Genomic DNA, 26,514 nt, shown 5'->3' with positions numbered 1-26,514 from the left:
GGGGCACGGTAGAGGGGGATGAAGGCAGGGGGTGATGGAGGCAGGGGGTGATTGGAGGCAGGGGGCCTGGGGGTGATTGGAGGCAGGGGGTGTTGGTGGCACCTCAAAGGGGGGGTGGCAGGGGACGACGGAGGCAGGGGGTGATTGGAGGCAGGGGGCCTGGGGGTGATTGGAGGCAGAGGGAGATTGTGGCACCGCAGAGGGGGGTGAAGGCAGGGGGTGTTGGTGGCAGAGGGGGATGGAGGCAAGGGGTGATGTGACTAAATAATTTGCCCTTATTATATCGAAAAAAACAAAAATATGTTGTTTTACCTTAATATCTACCTTAAATCACATTGCTATTTGCCTAGCATACTTGTTTGTAGCCTAAATACTGAAATTTGCACCTAAAAATGTAATTTAGTAACTTTTGTGAAATGCCAGTAAAAACGTGGCTGCGCCAGTAAATTTCAGGTGTCGTGCCAGTAAATTTCAATCTGGTAGGTTGGCAACACTGGGAGGAGACATATCGCTGTTTGTAATTACTACTGTCTCTTCTCTCTTGTCAGAACAAGGATTTGTATGTTTACATACACAAATCTCTATTCTGACTCTTGTGCCCATGATCACGGGTGGCCGGCGGCGGACACGCCCGTCGGCCATGCGCATTTGGTCCCCCCAATGTGCAGCTAGCACATGCCTGCTATGGCTCTTAAAGGAGACAACATACGGGTATGGCAATTCGCAGGAACGATCCGCTTTGCTGACGTATATGTGCGTGAGCCGGTCGTCAAGTGGTTAAATCACCTTTGGCTTAACTAAAACAGCAATATTTTGAAATGGAACTATAATAATACAGTCTTTGATCTCAGAAACATGCTTACAGTTCGAATACGAATGAAATTCAATGTAAAATTTGATTCAAATTTCAAATCGAATTTGGGAAATTCAGAAATTATACTGTAATTCAGGTATTCGGATATATACAAATAAAAATGTGTCGGAATATTTATTCGAAATGAAACGAAGGGTACATGTCTAAAGATTGTAACGATGTTTAAAGATATTGTAACATTTTGATAGTATCATATACAAGTGCACAGCAGTTTTCTGTGTTGTTTGCACCAGTTATAATTAGTGGGTCCCACCAAGTATCAATGTACACTCTCAACACTTAGAAGATATACCTTCTCACAGCCAGTGTACCATTATGTTTGCTCGGGATTTTGGAATATACTTTTGCCACTTTAATAATATATTCATTTATTACAGATACTTATATAGTGCCATCAATTTACACAGCGCTTTACACATATTTTATATTGCACATTCACATCCTTCCCACGAGGAGTTTACAATTTAAAGTCCCTAAGGCCTCGTACACACGGACGGACTGTCCGATGAAAACGGTCCGCCAGACCGTTTTCATCGGACATGTCCGCTGCCGGATTTTGGTCTGATGGTTGTACACACCATCAAACCAAAATCCCCGCGGACAGGATACCCGGTGACGTGGCAGCAACGATGACGCGGCGACGTGCGCGACCCTGGAAGGTCAATGCTTCTGCGCATGCGTCAAATCACTTCGACGCATGCGAGGGCTTTTGGCCGAGCGGACATGTCCGGTAAGGCCCCGTACTCACGACCAAACATGTCTGCTGAAACTGGTCCGCGGACCAGTTTCAGCAGACATGTTTGGCCATGTGTAGGCCCGAGCGGACCATTTTCGGGCGGATCGGACAGGTTTCCAGCGGACAACTGTTTCCTGGACTTGCTTTAAAACAGTCCGCTGGAAACCTGTCCCCCCGACATGTACGGTCGTCTGTACAGACCTACCGTACATGTCCGGCCGCCCGCCATCCCTCGCATGCGTCGAATGACTTTGACGCATGCGTGGAAGCATTTTAAAGGCAGGCCGCTCACGCCGCCGCGTCATTGTCGCGGCGACACCGCGTCATCGACGCGGCGACACCGCGGACACGCACCGCGTATTGTTTACGCGCGGACCTCTGTTCGATGGTGTGTACAGCCATCGAACAGAAGTCCCCGGGCAGACATGTCCGATGAAAACGGTCCGCGGACCGGTTTCATCGGACATGTCTGCTCGTGAGTACAAGGCCTCAGTCGTACAGACGAACGAACATGTCCGACGGACAGGCTTCCAGCGGACATGTTTCTTAGCATGCTAAGAAACATTTGTCCGCTGGAAACCTGTCCGATCCGCCGGAAAATTGTCCGGTCGGACGTACAGACGTTCAGTCGTGTGTACGAGGCCTAACTCACATTCATACATTCACACAGTATAGACAGTTTAGACAGGAGCTAATTAACCTACCAGCAAGTCTTTCTAGTGTGGAAGGAAACCAGAGTACCCGGAGGAAACTCACACAGGCACAGGGAGAACATGTTGGGGCCAACACTCCACTAGAAACCTGTTTGGGTGACAACTGTCTAATAGGGGGAGATTTGAAGAGTTTTCCTGCTGTGACTCTGGGACTTTTTCAACCATCTTTCACCAAATCACGTGTTTTTTCAGCTCTTTACTGCCATCCTGTGGGCAACTTCTGCTATTGTTGGCTGCTTGTACTTTGGACTTGGACTTGTATACACACAGTCGGATTATCCTCCATCGGACCTTTGTTGCCAGAAAGGTTGTCTGTTTTTTACAGCGAATATTTGTCCGATGAAAAACACAAAACATTTGTCCGATGGAGCGTATACATGGTCGGATTGTCCAACCAAACAGGTCCGTCGGACATTTGTTGTCAAAAAGTCAGATCGTGTGTATGGGCCTTCACTGTGCTTTCTGTATACCAAGCAGTGCTATCATCTTACCCAGTTCACGTCTGTAACTACACAACACCTACCCCTTATATTATGGAGATGTGGAGAGGGCAGGGGCGGACTGACCATTCGGGCACTTGGGCACTGCCCGAGGGCCCCATGCCACTAGGGGGCCCCATCAGGGTTGCCAGCCTCAGTAATACCAGGGACAATATGTAAAAATCTGTGCTCCCAAGATTATAGCTGCCCTGCCTCTCCGGTACCTTTTCAGTGTGTGTATGTGTATTCTGTGTGTATGTATACTGTGTGCGTATATTGTGTGTCTGTGTGTATATACTGTGTATATATACTGTATGTGTATACTGTGTGGCCACATAATCACATAATCTCCTATTGCCCGGGGGCCCCATAATCTCTTATTGCCCGGTGGCCCCATAAGTTGTCAGTCTGCCCCTGGGAGAGGGGGGAGATGTTCTGTAGTCCTGCCCTAGGGTGACAACATTGCTTTTTCACAAATACAAAATTGTGAGAGTTTTCAAGTTAGGACAGAAGGTGTGTAAGCAGGATCACAAGTTAAAATAAAGGAATAACCCTGATAAAAATAAAAATAATACAGTCACCACATATTGGGCAAGCTGTAATATATTACTTTTTTTGTTATACGGTTTAAATATTCTTTAACTTCTATATTACAAGTTATTATGTTTTTATTTTAGGAGTTAAACCAAGATCCCCGTTTTCTCGTTGATGGAGCAAGCATTTTTGACATTATGCAAGGAGAAATAGGTAAGATTAGCTGTACTCCTGAACTCCATCTCTCCTCCACACATAATCTTACAAGGAGCTACCAACCAAATCTATGGATTCTATCTGGTTGTTTTTCCTGTTTTGAGCAAACTGCACTTTGTACTTTTATTTAAAGGTAAAACTTTATTTGGGTTATATTTTTAATATACATTTATGCTATCCATTTATTTATAAACTGTGTCTCTTTAGGTGACTGCTGGGTTCTTTCTGCTGTTGGAGCTTTAACTTTGCACCGGAAGTTTCTTGAAAATGTTGTTCCCAAAGACCAGGAATTCACACACAAATATGCTGGAATCTTTCACTTTAGGGTAAGAAAAAAATATTTCCTTTTACCAAAGATTTTAATGAGAGGAAAACAACATGGTGCATACATTAGTCAAACATTTATGTAGCGCCCTGCTCCTGTTGAACAGGCGCTGCTTTATATTTTGTGGGGGTCTGGGCTGTTATTTGGCTCAGACCAGAGTGATTAAGGGCAATTTAGCCTCTGTTCCAGCCATGGCTGTGCTGAGAGTATCCACCATTGCTCGCCTGGGGGTGTCATTACCACCCCAGGCCAAGGGTGGCAGCAGCAAGGTCAAGGTCTATTGAGTATCCCCATCTGCAGCGAATCAGTGGGTGTGGTCACCCCACTGTGCATGCTGGGGAGGGGTACTTAAGGGACAGATGCTATTGGTTGCGGGGTCCGTCTGTTCGTGGCCCGCCTGGCCTGAGGTTCGTGTTCTGAATCCTAGTTCCGGGACCACGTTGGCCCGGGGCTGTGGCTTAGTCTGTGGGACAAGTTGTCTGGCTGGGGCCTATACGGCAAAGGTGATCCTGTGCTGTCCGTCCTGCGGGAGGAAGCCACTTGATGAAGGAAGCCAGGGGAGGACCTCTCCTGGAGGGGGCCATGCAAGAGGCTGGTACTTTTGGGAGAAGGCCTGGAAACTTCATCGAAGGATGCACCGTACACTGAGAGGCTTGACGGTGGTCGCCTGTCGGATCTAAAAGTTCTAGAAACAAAGCTAAAGAGATCCGGGTGCTGAATCCTGTGGCAGAGGATTCCGGACCAAAGTGCCTCATCAAGAAGGGAAGGTCTGTGGCAGAGACTGTACTTTACTTTGTGCGCCATCCCGGTTGCTAGGCCAGTGAGAGGGACCTATCCGGGTGAGCAATACCCACTCTGGCTAGAGTGGCGACAAGAACTGTTTGCTGGAAACAGGAGTGTTTCCTTACTTTGTGACTGTGCACCTGAACCTACCTACCCTTCCACCCCTCATCCTTCTTTTCTACTAAAGTTCTGCAAAATAAATCCAAGAAAAAGAAGTGCGTTATGTGGACATTGAAATTCTTTAGACTCTCCTTTCACCCTGGGCAGCGAGAACATAGACGTAACGTGCCACCCAAAATCTAACCAGCAGCTCCTGCGGGGGTAGTGCTACACTTAGAAAATAAATCATTGGCTGGCCAAGAGAAAGAAGGAAACATAATTTTTAATAATTTTATTAAGAGAGTAGAGGAGAGGATAATAAAATAAAATAAAATAAAGGGAAAAGGGAAAATAATGAAACGGAAAGGGAAGGGAAAGGAAATTAACTGTTATTCACTGGTCCATTGAACTTTAGAGAACCTACTTGCTCACAATCACCTGCGTAGGCAACTAATATCTAAACCACAGTTATTCATTAAAACACTTTAAATAAATAAATAAATAAAACTTATTAATGAGACAAAAACACTGGGATTCAAGGATATCCAGTATGTCCTACAATGCTATCCTATTGCCAGACTCCATCATAATTGCTTTCTGTGTTTTTCACATACATCGTTTCCCCGAAAATAAGATTGGGTCTTATATTAATTTTGGCAACAAAAGACACAGTAGGGCTTATTTTTGGGGTAGGTCTTACCATGTAATGTTCCATCTTCTCTTCCCCTCTCTCTCCCTGTCTGACAGGAATCCCCAGTGTGAACCAAGTTCAAATGCTTATAAAATGCTATAATCCACTCTATTACAGTAGTATATAATGTATAATGTGTGTGTTTCTGCAATATAATTGTGCCAAATACCTTCGTTATAGTATAGTTCTGCGCTTCTGTGACGCGCCGGAGCTCTCTTCCCTGCAATTATATTACAGAAACACAATTATATAATACTGTAATGGAGTGGATTATAGGATTTTACAAGCATTTTAAACTAGGCCTTTTTTCAGGGTAGGGCTTATATTGCAGCCCAACTGGAAAATAACTCTAGGTTTTATTTTCGGGGAAACACAGTAGAAAAGCCTTCTGATGTTGCAAAAGGGTCAGATGTGGTCAATTAACAATATAATGTTGTAACAAATATCTTGAAGGCTTGTCTATTTCTGTGTCAGAATCATAGGTGTGCGCAGCCTATTACATTAGGGTGTGCACCCCAAAGCTCAAACACACATGTATATGTATATATATATATATATATGTATATATATATATGTATATATATATATATATATATATATATATATATATATATATATATATATATATATATATATATATATATATATATATATATATATATATATATATAAAATATTATATGGCAATGGACAGTGTCAGTAGAACAGTTGATGGTGTCAGTGGGCAAGGACTGTTGTCAGTAGTTTATTTTTATTTTATTATTACTTTTTACATTTTTTTTATTTGTATTATTTTTTACAATATTTTTTTACAATAATCTTTTATTATTTTCTTTTACAATATTTTAGGAGCACCATTGGGGGGCTTTGGTGAGATATCAGGGGCCTAAACCAACCCCTGATATCTCACTTTTGAGACAGAGAAAGGGGCAGAGGGCAGAGATTCCTGAGTCCCTTTCTCTGCAGCCAAGCAGCAGGGGCAATCTGTGCAGCACAGGGTGATTAGGGTGTGCCTGGGCACACCTGGCACACCCTGTGCGCACGCCTATGGTCAGAATGAATGACTAAAGAGTCCAAAGAACCTTTTTACCTGTTTACCAGTGAAGGGAATAGCAGCTACCTATAAGTATAGTTCCCAATTGTCCCTGGTTTGGAATAAGTCCCTATTTCCTCCTCATTTTGGTCTGATCTATATAGTTTTATATAAAATGCACTTTCAAAAAGTGTTTCCCAGTGCTAAACCAATTTCTAAATTACCGCATTTGTAAATTTCCTATATATTTTTTTTTTTTGAATAAAGGAATAGTAGTGGTAAAAAAAAAACACTTTTGGGGGTATAATTCTCCTTTAAGGGGTATGGCAGGGTATGTGTCCTATGTCTACATACTTTTGCTTATAGGTGTCCCTCGTCCCCATCCCAAAAAGTTAGGAGGTATGTATTAGTGAGGGTAATTAACTTGGAAATCACCTCTCTTTTATCATCATCTTACTCTGGAGCATCTGAGCTGCTGAGATGAATTGAAGTCCACTTTGGAATTAATGGGAACAGGGAAGATTCCTATGCAGTTCCCTCATATCACTAAACCATCCCCTGGAATATTAGAGCTTTGGAACAGACTGAGCCCTTCCAGCCTGTACTGAAGATGTGGGGCAATTTTCATCTATCCAATTGTTGAAGCCCATACAGCGTGCCAGTGAAGGTCTGATAGACCTTTTTGTTACGGGGTTACCCAACCAGTAATTGATACCTCTATAAGCATGGCCAGGGCCATCTTTAATGTTGATTGGACCCTGGGCAAAAAAAAATCTTGTCCCCCCCCATGCAATTTTGCTCTCCACCTGCTCTGAGACATACAATAAATATCAGCTAGACTTAAATCAGTTTACTGTATCAGGTCAGGCAGTGATTGCGATTGGTTGCCAAAGGTTACAGCATATCATTACCACTTACTGACTGGTTGCTAGAGGTTACAGCACACATTACGGCTCACTGATTAGTTGCTAGAGGTTACAGCACATGGTTTCTTCTTGTTGATTGTTGCAAGAGATTACTGTTCAGTAATACTGCTCACTGATTGGTTGCTAGAGGTTATAGCACACCATCTCTTCACTGCAGAGGGGCATTATATACAAATGAATGCCGCCTTTATTTACATATGAATGCCAGCTGCCTCAGCTATTTACGTCTGAATTCCGCTGCTATTTACATATGAATGACGGTTATTTACATGTAAACACAGGGTCTGCAGGTGAGTCATCTGTACACAACAATAGGGCAGAGCTGGGCAGTGTTAGTAGCAGCACTTCACACTGAGATACAGCAAAAGATTAAAGCTTCAAGGGACAAGGGAATTTAAACTGGGATAGTTGGCAAGTATGAGGCATCTGCTTTTGGCCCCACAACAATGACAGGGCCCAGGGCAGCTTCCCATTTTGCCCTGCCTTAAAGGCGGCCCTGTCTATTCTCACTCTAACCAATGGGAGTTCTATCCTTTTATTACTCCCACACTGTGCACACCGATTGATGTAGAATCTTCTATTTATGGACTTCTGTGTCAAGATGGTCACCCAAATCTCCTGGGATTTCAGTATCCAATTAGATATGCCGTTCTTCCCAAGACAGCTGCATTAAGCCCATAGCATGGGACCAATTGGTCCTCAATGGCCTCCTGCCAGCCTGGAGAAATGACACAGTGCCACCTTCAGGTAGGTGGATATACTGCAGCCCAACATCTACCTACACTCTTGGGCCCGGATTCAGAGAGCAGTTATGACGGCGTATCTCCGGATACGCCGTCTTAACTCTGAGTTGCGGCGTCGTATCTATGTGCCTGATTCATAGAATAAGTTACGCATAGATTTCCCTAAGATCCGACGGGCGTAAGTGTCTTACACCGTCGTATCTTAGGCTGCATATTTACGCTGGCCGCTAGGTGGCGCTTCCGTATATTTACGCAAGGAATATGTAAATTAGGTAGATACGTCCACCCATACGTCCACCCGGCGCATTTTTTTACGTCGTTTACGTTAGGCTTTTTCCGGCGTAAAGTTACCCCTGCTATATGATGGGTATCCTATGTTAAGTATGGACGTCGTTCCCTCGTCGAATTTTGAAAATTTTACGTCGTTTGCGTAAGTCGTACGCGAATAGGGCTGTACGTAAGTTACGTTCACGTCTAAAGCAATGATGTAATTTCGAGCATACGCACTGGGATTCTTTCACGAACGGCGCATGCGCCGTTTGAAAAAAACGTCAAGTACACAGGGTCAAACTAAATTTAAATAAAACACGCCCACATCATCCACAGTTGAATTAGGCAGGCTTACGCCGGACAACATACGCTACGCCGCCATAACATAGGGCGCAAGTTCTTTCTGAATACGGAACTTGCGCCCTAATTTACGGCGGCATAACGTATCTGAGATACGTTACGCCCGCGGATAGATACTCCATTGTATCTGAATCCGGGCCTCAGACTGGGTTCTTTTAGAGAAAAAGAGAGGTTTTAGCGAGTGCGAATCCGATCGGGATCACGTCCATGATGATCAGTGGTTCTCAAAATCGAATAGGAATTACGTCTATCTCAGGAGCTCTTCTCAGGTTTCAAATGGGTTACATAACACTGTAATCCTGTGTTTACCTTGGACCTTCCTTTGTTCCTTCATCTGGATTAAACAGGTAAATCTATTTTAAACAACGTGCAAACGACAAGCAAAGCACGCTTCCCTCTTTGCAAACATTTGTATATTCTACACGACCGCCTTGGCCTGCTGAGGTAGCTTTGCATGAAGTATGTTTATGATTAGCTTACAGATAATTCACACACTGCAATCATTGCTCAGTTAAGAAGTGAAAGGCCATAAAGAGCTCAGAATTTGTATGTAAGAATGTTCCTACTTTTCATACTGTATGGGTACCACTCATTGCAGATGCCTGCTATCCATCTGTCACTTAGGAAGCCTGGATAAATATGTCATTTCATTAAACCTCAAATTGTGTCTAAACTCACTGGATGAAACCATACGCAGTCAGACCCAATAAATCTGACTAGGGACTGATGACCTCATCGGTTAATAAGGAAGACCTTGGGTACCTTCACTGTATCCTTGTTTTCCCCTGACCTGCCCCTCTTCGTTAGCACTGGGGTCATATTATTTACATGAGTGAGAAGAGAAATGCTGGAATACCAGGCAGTGCCACTCTGGCGTGTTTCAGTGTTGCCAACCACCAGTATTTTTACTGGCAGCCAGTAAATAAATGGCAATTTTCTCCTGCAAGTAAATGCCAGTAAAAGTAAAAGGTTGCCAGTAAAAAATATGGCTGTGACGCTCAGCTTGGTCCAGAGCCGGCTGGGATCATCCAAATGCTTGCTACAGTGTCATTGGGCAGCTCTGACGGAGGCGGTGGCTGAGCATGTCGTGTGATGTCATGGTGCAATGGAGCCAAACAGAGCGACCAGAGCCTAATGTGCGGGTCTGTGATATGGGAACAAGGCAGGCTGAGACCAGGACCGTCAGTGCTGTTTAGATTGGAGTGGACTGAAGGGACCACTAGGCTTGGGGAGAGACTGTCACTGTGACTCAGGAGAGGACATGTCGTGTCGGTGAGGTGTCATCATCATTGGTGCTGCTACACACTGCTGTCAGTGTAAGGCCCCTTTCACATTGAGGAGTTTTTCAGGCGGTACAGCGCTAAAAATAGCGCTGCTATCCCGCCTGAAAAACTCCTTCACTGCAGACTCAATGTGAAAGCCAGAGGGCTTTCACACTGAGGCGATGCGCTGGCGGGAGACAAAAAATCTCCTGTCAGCAGCATCTTTGGAGCGCTGAGAGGAGCGGCATGTATACCGCTCCTTCACCGCTCCTTCCCATTGAAAACAATGGGAAACCGCGGCAATACCGCTCGCAATGCGCCTCTATAGAGGCGCATTGCGGGCGGTATTAACTAGGGTTGTCCCGATACCACTTTTTTAGGACCGAGTACAAGTACCGATACTTTTTTTCAAGTAGTCGCCGATACCGAATACCGATACTTTTTTTTAATGTCATGTGACCGTTTTCAAACCACAATACAGACCAAAGATATTTTCTTTAGAATTATGAAGAACTGGTACATCATGGTGTGGGGCTGTTTTTTAGCATACGGTACTGGAAAACTACATATCATTGAAGGAGTGATCACTGTCAGTGCAGCTCATCGGTGCCAGTGCCCAAAAGTGCAGCTAGCCAGTGCAGATCAGTGCCCATTAGTGCATCAGTGCAGGGAGGCAGCTTATTAGTGCATCTCATCAGTGCCACCCAATCAATGCCAGTGCCACCTATCAGTGCCATCCATTTATGAGTGCCATTCAATCAATGCCAGTGCCACCTATCAGTGCCATCCAATGGTGCCATCCAATTTGTGTTCGATGTCACAAAAAAAAAAAAAAGTATTCTATTTTGGTATCGGGAGTATTTGCGCGAGTACGAGTACTAGCGCAAATACTCGGTATCGGTCCCGATACCGATACTGGTATCGGTATCTGGACAACCCTAGTATTAACCCTTTATCGGCCGCTAGCGGGGGTTAATACCGCACCGCTAGCGGCTGATTCCCGCGGCAATCCCGGCGGTATAGCGCCGCTATTTTTAGCGGCGTTATACCGCCACCGCGGCTCCCGCCCCAGTCTGAAAGGGGCCTTACTGTGAGAGTCAATTTTATGTGTGTGTGCCGCCTATTCTGATTTCTTGCCCTCCTAAGGCCAGTCCCTGAGCTACTTATATAATATATATATATGTTTTGTGCCTTATTATCTACCTTAAATCATAGTGTTAATTACATATTGTATTTGTTTGTAACCCAAATACTCTAATTTGCACTTAAAACTGTAATTTTGTAACTTTTGGAAGAGCCAGTAAAAACTTGGCTGTGCCAGTAAGTTTTGGGTGTTGTGTCAGTAAATTTCAATCTGGTAGGTTGGCAACACTGAAGCAGAAGAGCTGGGCCAGCATAGACAATTAGACACTCCCAGAAGAGGTGAGTATATGACATGGAGAGGGATGTGCTAGGAAAATTACATTTCCAGGAGAAGTCGCAGTAAGTTTAGAGGCACATTACACGTGATAGAAACATTTTTTTTTTTTTTTTTTATGGAAAGCTGCAAGTAAGCATTTAAAATACTTGATTTTTTTGTCTGTAATTGTTTTAAGTTGGTGACAGGTTCTCTTTAAGTGTATGTACAGTCAAAACTTTTTTTTTTATTTCTATATTGATTTCCTCTATATTTCTGGTCTGGGAATGATTCAAAGCAGAAAAAAAAGTTTGGCTTTAGATACAGTATATCTTTACTTGTTACTTCTGAATATTGTGGCTTATGTTTTTTTGGTATTACTGACAAATTACTGTTATGTAGAAGCATGCTTCCCTCATGTGCTGAATTGCGCTGTCATCTTCTCTCTCGCAGTTCTGGCAGTACGGAGAATGGGTGGACGTGGTGGTTGATGACCGTCTACCTTTACTTAACGGCAGATACTTGTCTGTTCAGCCAAGGAGTAACAATGAATTCTGGCCGTCCCTGCTGGAGAAAGCCTATGCCAAGTATGACTAATTTCACTGATATAATAACATTTACAAGTCAAAATGTGTCTTATAACTGTAACCAAATAGTATCCTTGTGACCCTTAAAAGCAGTTCAGCTGTCAATCTGTGAGCAGAGTAGCCAGGGCCGCCCCGCCATCAGGAATTTTGGGGCCCCTTACACAGCTTCAGGCATGGGCCCTCACGAATTGAGAAGCGGGGAGGGGTGCCACTGCGAATTGAGAAACGGGGGGTGCCCACGAATTGAGAAGCGGGGAGGAGGGCGCCGCGAATTGAAAAGCGGGTTTGGGTGCTGACGAACAAAAAAAAAAAGGGGGATTCCCATCCGGGCCCCTTACAGGTATACTGACTAAAAAAAAGATAAAAAAAAGGGGGGTTGCCATTCGGGCACCTGGGGACCTCCGGGCCCCTTACAGGTATGTATACTGCTGGGGAAAAAAAAACCAAGGAGGTTGCCATCTGCACACCTGGGGACCTCCGAGGCCCCTTACAGGTATACTGAGGAAAAAAAAAATTGAAAAAAAAAGGGGGTTGCCATCCGGGCCCCTTACAGGTGTACTGCCTGTACCCCCCTGATGGTGGGCCTGAGAGTAGCCTTAAGCTGTCCATAGATAGATCCATGTAAGGTCATTCCCACCATTGGACAGGTATGTTGGAAAACTTTTGTTGATCAGCCGCTGCAGCCAATCAGCTGCTGATCCGTGTATGCTGACACAGGAGGCAGGGTCTGGACAAGGGGTAGGCAGAAGGGAAATGTGCCCTGAGTGCAGAGGTGCTGACAGCCGACACTCCACTCTCTATCTACCTGAATGACAGGGGTGATGCTGCTGTCACTCCTGTCATTCAGAACAGAGCACAGTGTAGGGCTACGACAGCTTCTAAAGGGAGGATTCTGCTCTGTACTTAGTATTCGATTGCATCCAGTCAAATTTCTGTTCGTGTTTATAGACCTGTAATGTTTTTCTGTGTACCCCAACAGGCTACGTGGCTCCTACCAGAATTTGCACTGGGGGTTTATCTCAGAGGCACTGGTGGATTTCACAGGAGGGGTCCAGCTTGATTTTGACTTATCCAAACCTCCTCCAGACCTTCGCGATATTGTCCTAGCAGCAGCAAGATCTGGATCACTCATGGGAGCTACAACTCCAGGAAATGTAAGTAGAACATTTATCATCTCAGCTGAGAGTAAATATAAACAGGTCAAATCAGCACCCAACCCGACGGAGACAAGGACTAGGCCCCTTAGCGCTACATGGGGCAGTAATGAGCTTGTCAGGTGTATAGAAGCATTGATATTGCTTACTTTGTCTAGTCTGAGATTACCCAAATTATTATTGTCTGTCAATGTTTTTAAAAAGCTTTGTACACTAAAGTCTGTGACAGACAGACAGGGCAGAGACTTTTGTAGGGGACTGCCTCTTGCCTACTGACTATGGGCCCTGGCTTTTAAGGGAACACTACTTGTAGGGAGGTGTGTGCCTGGGGGACCCTTGGAGTGGTGTTGTTTCTGATTCAAGTCCATGTCTCCCCAAAACACACAGACTCTGGGAACTGGGGGGACCCAGATACATATGTAGCACTACCACCGAAAGAGATGCTGGTTTGGATTTGGGCCTGCCATTACCTTACTGTTCCATACGCTCGTTTCAGGGGTTCTCCTTGAAGAGTTATCCATAAGAATGTCTGCACCAAACACAAAGTTTTTTTCAAGGATTTTATTAAACAAAGTTTTCCAACAGAAGGGTAGAGGGATAGGGAAAGACTCAGGTACTTTTGGTTTGCGGATCATGGGTACAACTTAGATCCAGAGGATTAACTCAGCTCCACACTGGATTGTATCAACCACCAGATAGGCCTACTCTCACCGGCCTAGCAGCTGGTGTGAAGCTCGTCAATGTCTCTGCCACAGACTTGATAAGTGTTGTCAGGCTGCCCACGATTTTCTGCCACAAAATCGAGTAACCAACTGCACACTTGGTATAGTTCCAACAAAAGTTACACCCATTTGGTTCAGCTTCCTTCCGTAGATAAGGTAGCGAAGGCCAATCCCTGGATTAGTAGGCCCCAGAAACTCCTGGGCTTACTCTCAGTTTCTAGACCTTGGGCCAGCCGGCCCCGAGGCTACGAAACAGCTCACACACCCCTGAGGCCAGGAGGGCCATCAGATCGGGAGACAAACCCCTCCAAACGGCATCTGTCCCTTAAGTACCCCTCCCCAGAATGCACAACAGGTTGACAACACCCCCTGAGCCACTTCTGGGAGAGAGATACCCAATACATCCAGCCTGTTGCCTTTCCAACCCTGACCTGCGGTGACAGCTACACCCACTGTCAAGGGTAAACTTATGCAACCCAGCCGAATTGAAACAGAACCAACAATTTAGAATAACTATTCTGAGCCAAACTACTGCTCAGACATCTATAATTTAACACATAGCGCCTACTCAATGGGAGCATGGCGCTACACATATTTATGGCTTCTATGCCCAAAACAAGCAATGATTACTTTAGACTGTGAGACTCAGAGCAGATGTTAATATGATCATCTTAGAGCAACCTGAGGCTGGGGGTCTCCTGCTATAGTCTGTTTATTAAGGTGTTATGTGCTTATACTTATGATAATGTGTAGTGCACTTTGTGAGCTCGGTGGCAGGCAGTCTGACCTGGAGTGGGATCTCTGATTAATCACAACATTGTCTGGGTGGACACTGAGTAAGTGACTAGTTGTTTTATTAGCTTAATGTTTATAGTATATGTTGGCTGTTGTTTAGCTATGTTAATTATATCCCTGTTTACAGTTTGTATTGTTAGGGTAATATGATCAACCCTAAGTGTGGTTTATAAATTTTGTGTGAGTTTTCAAGAAAAAGTTCCAGTTCCAACCTGTGGTTGCAGGAGAGAAGTTTCCACCGTAGTACATTACTAAGCTAGCAGAAGAGACTGCATGCAGTATATAATGAGCAGCTAGGTTGCTACCAAGTACTTTAATATCTTTACATACTATACAAAGAAATGTGTCCTTTAAAAACACTGAAAACTCAGAGGTTAACAGGAACAGAGTCAGGATACAACTTATGAGTCTCAGGCCGGGTTCACACTTGTACAACACAACAGTTGTACAACTATATCCAACTTTGCCCTGCGACTTGAAGCCTGGTATAGATTTTAGGGGAATCACCACACCAAAAAAACGGCGTGGGGTCCCCCTTACAATCCATAATAGACCCTTATCCAAACACGCAGCCTGGCTGGCAGGTCAGGAAAGGGGGTGGGAACGAGCAAACACCCCCCTCCTGAACCATATTAGGCCACATGCCCTCAACATGGGGGTGTGGGTGCTTTGGTGCAGGGAGTCCCTGCGACCCCCCACCCCAAAGCACCTTGTCCCCATGTTGATGGGGACAAGGGCCTCTTCCCAACAATCCTGGCCAGTGGTTGTTGGGGTCTGCGAGTGGGGGGCTTATCAAAATCTGGAAGCCCCCTTAAACAAGGGGGCCCCCAAATCCTGCCCCCCACCCTATGTGAATGAGTACATTGTACCCCCTACCCATTCACCCCAAAAAAAAAGTGTCAAGAATTAAAACACTACACAGGCTTTTAAAATAATTTATTAAGGCAGCTCCGGCGTATCTTCCGATTTCCACTTCCTCCTCCGTTGATGTCTTCTTCCCCTCTCCGGTTCTTCTCCTCTCTGCGCTGTCTTCTCCCCCTTTCCAGTTCTTCTCCTCTCTGCGCTGTTTTCTGCCTCTGCTGGGTCTCCTCTGTCCGCTGTCTTCTCCCTCTGTTCTTCCTCTGATGTTGTCTTGACGCTCTCTCCTAGTGTAATGCTGGGGCCACTGTGTGTTATTACTTATATAGACAGGGGGCATAGCCCCCCAGTGACATCATCCAGAGGCCCCGTCCCCTTGTGACGTCACCACCGGGCATGATGGGCGGTGATGTCACAAGAGGGCAGGGCCTCCGGATGACGTCACTGGGTGGACCGACTTGTGGCGGACCAGTTAAGGGGGCTCTCATAGGGAACCATTGATATGCATACGTCATGAGGCATGTACTCCCAATGTCCGTGTGTTTGTCGTACCAGTGTGAACCCGGCCTAATTGAGAAGAACAAATGCTGTCTGAATGTGTCAATAATTGAATCTTCACAGCAATTTGCCTAATAAATTATTTCCTAGGATTGCAAGCCCTATCTAGTGCCCATAAGGTGGTATTTTCCTGAAATACCTCATTCAAGAAAATGCCACCAGATGGCTATGATGATTCTAGGAAATAAAGGTATTAGGCAAATTATAGTGAAGATTTATTATTGACACATTCCCACAACATTTTTTTTAAAATATAAAAAGACCCCTTTAAGTACATCGAAAAGGCTCTTGTATGAGAATCTGAACACCTCCCAAATCCAGTTACTATGTAATACACAAGCCTCATAAAGTAAACATAGAACTTCCCTTATCTTCCCTGACTGAGCCAAATCCTCCTTCATTTGTGTCTCACACACTCTCCCTCCCAGATACTGCAGCTCACAGAGGTGGGGGAGGGGTTAAGCAACAGAGGCAATGCTGTCCATCCAGAAAGCAGTGCTCAGGACTAGGTGTGGCCAGGTGACGATTGACAAAATACAGACTTATGAATCAGCAGTGACAATACTGAAATCCACCCCCCCTTGCAACATCTTCCTATTCCACTGTAGTGCAAGCAGATACAGTCTGCATTAGGTGGACTTCTCTGACGGGATAAACAGATATTTGTGGGACTTTGCAGGGGGACTAAGCGACAAATGTAATGGAGATGTGTTTATGACTAAGTGCTAAATGGAGTTTAGTAATAAATAAAAAGTGCAGTGCTACAACATTTCAAACATAAAGTGTCATGTATAGGACAAAATATCTTTAAAAAACTTGACCATATTACATCACACAAACTCCTAATGTATATTTAAAATCCAAAAAGGTCCACAAAGTGTGTCCAAAGTGTGTGGAAATCATCCAATGAAGGTATGTTCCCAGGCGATATCAATAAAGTGACAAAAGTGCTTCTCTGCATAAAGTGACTCCAGTACTGTTTCCTTCACCAATATGAACTCACCAGAATGCCACTGGTAAACCGCATAATATCAGAACAACCTTTATGAGTTCCCAGCAGTAATCCAGTGGCTCTTCTCACCGAAACCTGGTCAGAAGGGTGCTAACCACACAAAGCCTGAGAAAAGGTTTATGATGTAGTAGTTTTTTATAAAATGTATACAATTTTAAATAAATAATGTACATCCAAGTAAAAAAACAGCCAAACTTACACCATTGCCACCATTTCCAACCTAGGATACGGTGGCATGGCGGAAGACTGCAATGATCCTCCCTACGCGTTCCGTGCACATGCACCTCATCTGTGCTGCAGAACATAGTAACTAAGAGAGTTACCACAATACATATCACTCCATCAGTCAGGGGTATTTTAAATAATTGGATTTCTAAACTGTGTTTTGTTTTAGCTTCATACTGGAAATATAGAACTGCAGAATGGAATTGTACAAGGCCACGCCTACACAGTTACGGATGGCTTACAGGTAATTCAGCTTTTATAATGTTGTGATCATTTCCTGTTGTCAATATTCTGTGAAATCTTCTAATAACCGGGCAGTGAATGTTTTAGAAAACCAGCAATGAGACATCTGTCACTACAACTTTCATAAGTCGTCATACGTTTCTGTTTAATGTATGCTTGTTATATCGGCCTCTTTGTGTCCTTTTACCATATCTGATATTCAAGTCCTGCTGAAGGGGAGTGCTTTGGGTCCCTGAAATGTGTTGGATGTGTTTTTCTGATCATAGGATAATCAATGAAGCTACTTAAACTCCTTCACTATTTTGTCTGGTGATCATGTTTTTTTTATTTATTTTTTCCTTTTTTTTTCTATGTTTTGAATTACCGTATATACTCGAGTATAAGCCAAGTTTTTCAGCACATTTTTTTGTGTGCTGAAAATGCCCCCCTTGGCTTATACTCGAGTCACCTTTTGTGCCTGATCTCCTAGACTTTGGGGACCCGGTACCGGCCGGCCATAGGTCCCCTGGACTTGGCACACATGTAGCCCCATTTCTCCTCTACACGTGTGCAAAGTTTGTTGTCTGGGGGACCTACTAGTCTAGTCATAGACACAGTGAGGCATGGGCACAGTGAGGCATGGGCACAGTGAGGCATGGGGACAGTGAAGCATGGGCACAGTGAGGCATGGATACAGCGAGGCATGGACACAGTGAGGCATGCACATGGACACAGTGATGTAAAGTGAGGCACAGTGAGGCATGCAGATGGACACCCTAGGCTTATTACACGAGTCAATACGTTTTCCCATTTTTTGTGGTAAAATTCGGTGCCTCGGCTTATATTCGGGTCGGCTTATACTCGAGTATATACGGAACTTTCTGGGCAACCTTGTTTTTTACATGAGCAGCGTTACCAGAGCCAATGAGCTTATTGAATAATTATGTTTTCTCTGTTTTGTTGAACAAATATGTTTTTGAAGTCCTGCCACCGATTTCTTAAACCGTTTGTTACCCCAACATTTCATATTCCTGATGTGTGCCTGCTGTACCCTGTACTTGTATGAGAAGTCTCCTGTTCTTTTTATATTGCTTCCTTTGTGTGAAATTCCTGGCATTCCTCCTAGTCCCCTAGCTTTCCTATTATATTAAATATATTTTTTCGTACTGTCATCAGTCAGTGTCCCTGGTCACTGCCACACCAGTTATATGATGACGCTGTTGACAACTGACAATATGTAAAAGGAAAAAAATAGAATTTTTTATTTCTTCGTTTTTTAAATAATTATGACCAAATGAGGCTGTGCCTCCTACTAAATACCGTAATTTCTACTGTCCTGTCATTTTAGGACCTCAAGAAATTAGATGGTCCGTCGGTATTTATCAATTTTCAGACATATTCCACAGTTTGCGGACTTTATACGTTTCCTACAGACTAAATAATATACACCGATTTGGGTTATTTCCCCAAAAGAAATGTAGCAGAATAAATTTTGGGCGACATTTATGATGAACAATAATTTATGTGCAAATTTTTATAACAGAAACCAAGAAAAACTTTTTTTTTTTCCCAAACCTTTCAGTATTTTTTTGTTTATTTAGCAAAAAATGAAAAACCCAGTGGTGATTACATACCACCAAAAGAAAGCCCTATTTGTGTGAACAAAATAATAAAAAGTTAGTTTGGGTACAGTGCTGCATGAACGAGCAATTGTTATTCAAAGTGCAACTCTGAAAGCTGAAAATTGGCCTGGGCAGGAGGGGGTAAAAGTGTTGGCTATTGAAGTGATAAAAAAAGGGATTTATGTTTTTTTTATATCTATACAAAAATGTTTTGCCTTTCATTTCTATTTAAAACTGAATTAGTTATTTTAAAGGTGATAATTTACAATCACTTTAAGTCTTTTTGAGGTTTTAATTAGTGTCGGTGACCCCATTATGGGACATTTTTCTGCATTTCTTGTCCATGTGACACTCATACAAAATCTAATGGGGTGATTGTCACCAGGGCAGGAAAATACAGGCAGCAAAAAAAAAAAAACATTGTCAGTTCACAGTTCAAACTCCCTATGCGTAGGCATCTCTCATACATAGGGGTTGTGTTAAGATCCTGGGCATACCTGTACGTCCCTTTAAATTTGCCACCCAGCGGGCACGCGCGTGTGCCTCGTGAGTGCGCCTGCAGGTCCCGAGAACTCGATGTTCCCCGGCAGCTCGCAATTGCGGTCGGCAAAGGCAGAACAGGGGGGTGCCTTTGTAAACAAGGCATTCCCTTGTTCTGTCTAGTGACACGTCAGTGATCTACTGTTCCCTGTGTTAATGATAAAAATGCCATAAAACTATCCCCTATTTTGTAGACGCAATGGGCTAGATTCAGGTAGGGGAGCGCATTGTTACGGCGGCGCAGCGTATCCTATTTGCGATACGCCGCCGTAAGTTAGAGAGGCAAGTGCTGTATTCACAAAGCACTTGCCTTCTAAGTTACGGCGGCGTAGCGTAAATGGGGCCGGCGTAAGCGTGCGTAATTCAAATGAGGATGAGGGGGCGTGTTTTATGTTAATTCTTGGTGACCCGACGTGATTGACGTTTTTCCCGAACGGCGCATGCGCCGTCCGTGGAATTTCCCAGTGTGCATTGCTCAAAAGTACGCCGCAAGGACGTCATTGGTTTCTATGTGAACGTAAATTACGTCCAGCCCTATTCGCAAACGACTTACGCAAACGACGTAAAAAATTCAAAATTCGACACGGCAACGACGTCCATACTTAACATTGCGTACTCCTCATAATAGCAGAAGCAACCTTACGCTGAAAAAGCCTAACATAAAACAACGTAAAAAAATAGCGCCGGGCGTACGTAAATTTGTGAATCGGCGTATCTAGGTCATTTGCATATTCTACGCCGAAAACGACGGAAGCACCACCTAGCGGCCAGCGTAAATATGCACCCTAAGATGCGACGGTGTAAGAGACTTACGCCAGTCTCATCTTAGGCTAATGTCGGCGTATCTTGCTTTCTGAATACAGAAAGAAGATATGCCGGCGCAGCTTTGAATTTACGCGGCGTATCTATAGATACGCCGGCGTAATTCAATGCTGAATCTAGCCCAATAACTTTTGTGCAAACCTATCAATATACCATTATTGCGATTTTTTTTTTTTTTACCAAAAATATGTAGAAGAATACCTATTGGCCTAAACTGAGGAAAAAAATTGCTTTTTTTTTAAAAAAAATTGGGGATATTTATTATATCAATAAAGTACAAAATATTGCTTTTTTTCAAAATTGTCGCTTTATTTTTGTTTATAGTGCAAAAAATAAAAACTGCAGAGATGATCAAATACCACTAAAAGAAAGCTCTATTTGTGGGGAAAAAAGGACGTCAATTTTGTTTGGGAGCCACGTCGCACGACCGCATAATTGTCAGTTAAAGCGACGCAGTGCCGAAACACAAAAAGTGCTCTGGTCTTTGGTCAGCCAAATGGTCCAGGGCTTAAGTGGTTAATACTTACCTTTCTCCCCCAACCAGCTAGCTTCCCTTTCCTTCCACCTATGAGTAGCCCGCCCTCCAGGGGTCCTTTGGAATACTGCTGACCAATAAAACAAACAGGGCTATGGCATGCATGCACATTTTGAAGAGGGGGATCTGACAACTAGTAGGAAGGCTGGGGGAAAGGTAAGTATACCATGTGGGCAGCAATCAGAAGGGTGGGAAGGGATTCATTAAAGGACTAAAGGCAGGGATCTGCAATTAGCGGATGTCCAGCTGTTGCAAAACTACAAGTCCCATCATGCCTCTGCCTCTGTGTGTCAGGCTTGTGGCTATCAGAGTCTTGCCTCATGGGACTTGTAGTTCTGCGACAGCTGGAGGTCCGCTAATTGCATATCCCTGACTAAAGGTGAAGTTTTCCTTCAAACAGCCAACATGTTTCAAAGATTATAAAGGGCCTCCTTCATCAGGCTTGACAACCTTGGGGTAGATTTAGAGAGCAATTACGCGTGCGTATCCATAGATACGCAGCGTAATTGCTAAGTAGCGCCGGCGTATCTACTTTCTGTATTCAGAAAGCTAGATACGCCGACTGTAGCCTAAGATACGACTGGCATAAGTCTCTTATGCCGTCGTATCTTAGGGTGCATTCTGACGCTGGCCGCTAGGTGGCGCACCCGTAGTTGTCAGCGTAGAGTATGCAAATTGCATACTTACGCCGATTCACAAACGTACGTGCGGCCGGCGGTCGTTTTTTACGTCGTTTGTGTACGTCGTTTTCGCCGTAAGGCTGCTCCTGCTATTAGGAGGCGCAGCCAATGTTAAGTATGGATGTCGCTCCCGCGTCGCGATTTCAAAATTTTACGTCATTTGCGTAAGTCGTCCGTGAATGGCGCTGGACGCCATTTACGTTCACGTCGATACCAATGACGTCCTTGCGACGTCAATTACCGCAAAGCACTTCGGGAAATTTAAGGGACGACGCATGCGCAGTACGTTCGGCGCGGGAGCGCGCCTAATTTAAATGATCCACGCCCCCTACGGGATCATTTGAATTACGTGCGCTTACGCAGGCCCCTTTTACGCTACGCCGCCGCAACTTTACAGGCAAGTGCTTTGTGAATCAAGCACTTGCCTGTAAAACTTGCGGCCGCGTAACGTAAATGTCATACGTTACGCCGCCGCAGTTTTGCGCGCCCCTACCTGAATCTGGCCCCTTGAACTTGGAGGATCTGGATAAAGAATCAGCTCAGGCCATCGGAATCAGGTTGGGAGTGTACAGTAGGCTCAGCATTCCTCAATGTTGGCCTCCATGTGGAAGAGTTTCCTCGAAAACCTCTTGAAATCTTCATATTAGTAGTGATGATGTGATGTAACTTGCTTCTGTGATGTAACTTGCTCAGGGGCGGACTGACAACTCATGGGGCCCCCGGGCAATAGGAGATCCTGGGGCCCCCTGTCCCCGACCATGTGTTCCCACCCGTACTCAAGCCACACCCACACAAATCATATTGTACTGCCCACACTACATGCGTTCGTCACAGAATTTCTCTACACTATGTTCAAAATAAAATGGTAATTATAGAATATAAAGAAAAATAAACTTATATTAAAGAAAGTGCAACAACGATACATTTCCAAAATGAAAGTGATTGTAAAGGCTCTCTTTTTTAAAAAAAAATAACAAACATGTCATACTTACCTCCACTGTTCAGTTCGTTTTGCACAGAATGGGGTCCCCGCGTGGTTCTCACGGCTCCTCCCCCAATCAGATAACCCCCTAGGAGAAGCGCTCTCCCAGGGGTTACCTTGAGGGACATTCTTCTGGTGACCCCCAATGCAAGGAACATTCTTCTGGTGACCCCCAATGTAAGGAACATTCTTCTGGTGACCACCAATGTAAGGAACATTCTTCTGGTGACCCCCAATGCAAGGAACATTCTTCTGGTGACCACCAATGCAAGGAACATTCTTTCTGGTGACCACCAATGCAAGGAACATTATTCGCACAGACCACCAATGTAAGGAGCATTCTTTCTGCTGACCACCAACGTAAGGAACATTATTCGCACAGACCACCAATGTAAGGAGCATTCTTTCTGCTGACCACCAATGTAAGGAACAATTTTTTCTGGTGACCCCCAATGTAAGAAACATTCTTTCTGCTGACCACCTATGTAAGAAACATTCTTTCTGGTGACCACCAATGTAAGAAACATTATTTCTGGTGACCACCAATGTAACGAACATTATTTGCACAGACCACCAATGCAAGGAATATTCTTTCTGGTGACCACCAATGCAAGGAACATTCTTTCCGGGGACCACCAATGTAGGGAACATTCTTTCTGCTGACCACTAATGTAAGGGACATTCTTCCCACTGATGGTTCTTTTTGTCGAAGTGTACAGATATATCAGTGTTGTATACAAGGAAAAGCTCTCAATATACAGATATCAGTGTCAGGGAAAACACTCAGTGTATAGATGTCAGTTATACACCAAGTGCTATTCCTTATGTGTTACACTGACATCTATACACTGAGTGTTTTCCCTGACACTGATATCTGTATATTGAGAGCTATTCCTTGTATACAACACTGATATATCTGTACACTTGGACACTCAGTGTACAGATATCCGTGTGTCAGGGAATAGCTCCTGGTAGATGGGCACTGGGGAAGAAGGAACACTTAGCCTGGCTGATGATCACAGACACTAACCTGCTGCTGCAGACAACAAGGCAGGTCAGGTGACTGTCTCCGACATGATGACTGCACTGTGTCTTCCCTCTCCAGCCTCCAGCTCTCTCACTGGCTTTCCCCCGCGGCATGGATGTATACTGTGGCCCCGCCCCTCTGCTGAATTCCCTAGGAGGATAGGTGGCCAGAGCGCCTGTCACTGCAATAATCCTCATGGCTCCATGATCGCTCTGTAATCCTGGCCAGCACCTAGTCCTCTCATACAGCCTCATCATCTGCAGGCAGGGTTGACATCACTCACTACCTCTGCGGTGCACAAACTTTCCTAATCTTACATAATAAACTGTGGGCACATCCAGGGGCAGACTGAGCCAGCCCGGGCCCTCCCACCACCGGGGCCCTCGGGAACTGCCCGAATGACCGAATGGTCAGTCCGCCCCTGCTTGCTTCTGTGATGTAACTTGCTTCTGTGATGTAACTTGCTTCTGTTTTAAGAAGCCGTGCTGTTTGAAGACTCACACTATCCGGTCACGTGTGGTTGTTTACCTTAAAGAAGTGCTTTAGGGCTTTTACTACATAAATGTTATTCTTTGTGTGACTTTTTTTTCACTACAAAATCAATTTCTCCCACGTTTTAATGTCGGCAACCTAAACAAAATAGTTTGCCAGCTTCCGTGCCAAAGTCACCCATTGTGCTCGGAGCAACGTCAAAGTGCCCAATGTGGTTTTGGCAATATGACCGATATGTGTTTGCACAGAGACAATAGTAAATGAAAAAAAGCTGAAATGTGTTCAATGTAAATACCTTTCCTGTGCGCAAATTGTTTGCCAAATCTTGGAAAGTTGACAGCAATTTTAAAAGTAAACACAAGGAAAGAAAAGAGAAAAACAATTTCAAGGTCACTTCGGTTTAACTTAAATGAATTACAACTCTCTTTTTTTTTTACTTGTTAAATATCTTTATTATAAGGTGATTATTTCCATTTCCATTGAGTTTTATACCCTCCAAAGTATTTTAGATTTTTTGGTGGATGCTGGAGAGTTAAATACTTTAAGCCCTGGTTCACATCAGTGCGGTTTTGAAGTCGCACTACGTCAGCGTGACTTCAAAGCAGTGCAATTTGCTGATATCTGATATCTGTGCATTTTAAAGCTGAGGGCCACCCAAAAGTGGAAGCTCCTCTTATCTGTCTTCTCCCCTCTCCGGTGCCACATTTGGCACCTTTCGGGGAAGGGAGCAGGTACCTGTTTTAAAAACAGATAGGGCCAGATTCTCGTACATCGGCGTATCTATAGGCGGGCGTAACGTATCCGATTTACGTTACGCCTCCGCAACTTAGACAGGCAAGTGCAGTATTCTCAAAGCACTTGCTCTGTAAGTTGCGGCGGCGTAGCGTAAATCGGCTGGCGTAACCCCGCCTAATTCAAATGTGGAACAGGGGGGCGTGTTTTATGTAAAATAACCATGACCCAATGTGATTGATGTTTTTCACTAATGGCGCATGCGCCGTCCGTGGACATATCCCAGTGTGCATTGCTCCAAATACGCCGCAAGGACGTATTGGTTTTGACGTGAACGTAAATTACGTCCAGCCCCATTCACGGACGACTTACGCAAACAACGTAAAATATTCAAAATTCGACGCGGGAACGACGTCCATACTTAACATTAGTACGCCGCATGTACGTCACCATATAGCAGGGGTAACCTTACGCCGGGAAAAGCCTAACGTAAACGGCGTATCTGTACTGCGTCGGCCAGGCGTACGTTCGTGAATTCGCGTATCTAGCTGATTTAAATATTTCTAGGCGTAAATCAGCGTACACGCCCCTAGCGGCCAGCGTAAATATACAGTTACGATCCGACGGCGTGACAGACTTACTCCGGTCGGATCTAATAGAAATATATGCGTAACTGATTCTAAGAATCAGGCGCATAGATACGACGGCACAACTCAGAGATACGACGGCGTATCTGGAGATACGCCGTCGTATCTCCTTTGTGAATCTGGGCCATATTCTCCTGCGCTCAAGTAGTATGCAAGAAGGTAAATGGTATGTGTGATCCTTGATGTCAGAACCTAAGGTCTTGCTGCCCCCTCAGGACCATGGGTAGCCAAACATACTGCAAAACAAAAACAACAAAAGAAGGGCGCACCGACCTAGTGCATTACCACTATAAGTTTTAACTACAAATAAAAGAACAGCATACATTATACTCACAAGTGCATGATGTATACATGCATATCAATAAAAGTGGAACTAATCACCTCAAAGACTTCTGGGATGCACTGATGATGCAAGGAGGACTTGGGGTTATCTGTGTAGGCTTGGCTGACTAATTTCGAGGGAGGATCCTTTTATGGCTCTGAGAAAGAGGGTGCTGTCTGTCGAAATGCGTCAGCCAAGCGTACATGGACACTATCGGGTCTCCTTACATCATCGGTGCATCCCGCCTTCTGGCCATTCATAAAGCGCAGTGTGCGCACAGTAAGGAAACCCGCTGAGAAGCGGCAAGGCTTCACTGCTGGTTACCCGCACAGGCTATGGCAGCGGCAGCACCCGAGAGCTGATGGAAGCATTGGCTGGGGTGTCAACATCACTGGATTCCAGGACAGGTAAATGTCCTATTATTAAAAGTCAGCAGCTACAGTATGTGTAGCTGATGACTTTAATTTTTTTCATGCAGTGGACAGAACCTTGCTTTAATTTAACAGCTGCCAATGCAAGTTGCATGAAAATTGCGCAGAA

At 44.5% G+C, this 26,514-nt stretch overlaps 1 protein-coding gene across 1 annotated transcript in view; it reads left to right on the top strand.

The window, feature by feature from the left end:
• The window catches only part of LOC120937816 (calpain-13-like), a 178,679-nt gene that overhangs the window by 79,548 nt on the left and 72,617 nt on the right, over positions 1–26,514 (top strand). Inside the window, exons 3-7 of the mRNA XM_040351314.1 lie at positions 3,480–3,549; positions 3,760–3,878; positions 11,894–12,027; positions 13,007–13,181; positions 17,521–17,595. Coding sequence (XP_040207248.1) covers positions 3,480–3,549; positions 3,760–3,878; positions 11,894–12,027; positions 13,007–13,181; positions 17,521–17,595 — 573 coding nt within the window. The remainder of the gene's footprint in view (positions 1–3,479; positions 3,550–3,759; positions 3,879–11,893; positions 12,028–13,006; positions 13,182–17,520; positions 17,596–26,514) is intronic.

Source organism: Rana temporaria, chromosome 4 (genome assembly GCF_905171775.1).
Source record: "Rana temporaria chromosome 4, aRanTem1.1, whole genome shotgun sequence".
NCBI classification, from domain to species: domain Eukaryota; kingdom Metazoa; phylum Chordata; class Amphibia; order Anura; family Ranidae; genus Rana; species Rana temporaria.
The sequence above is the reverse complement of the archived record's forward strand: the minus strand, read 5'-3'. Positions and strand labels throughout refer to the sequence as shown.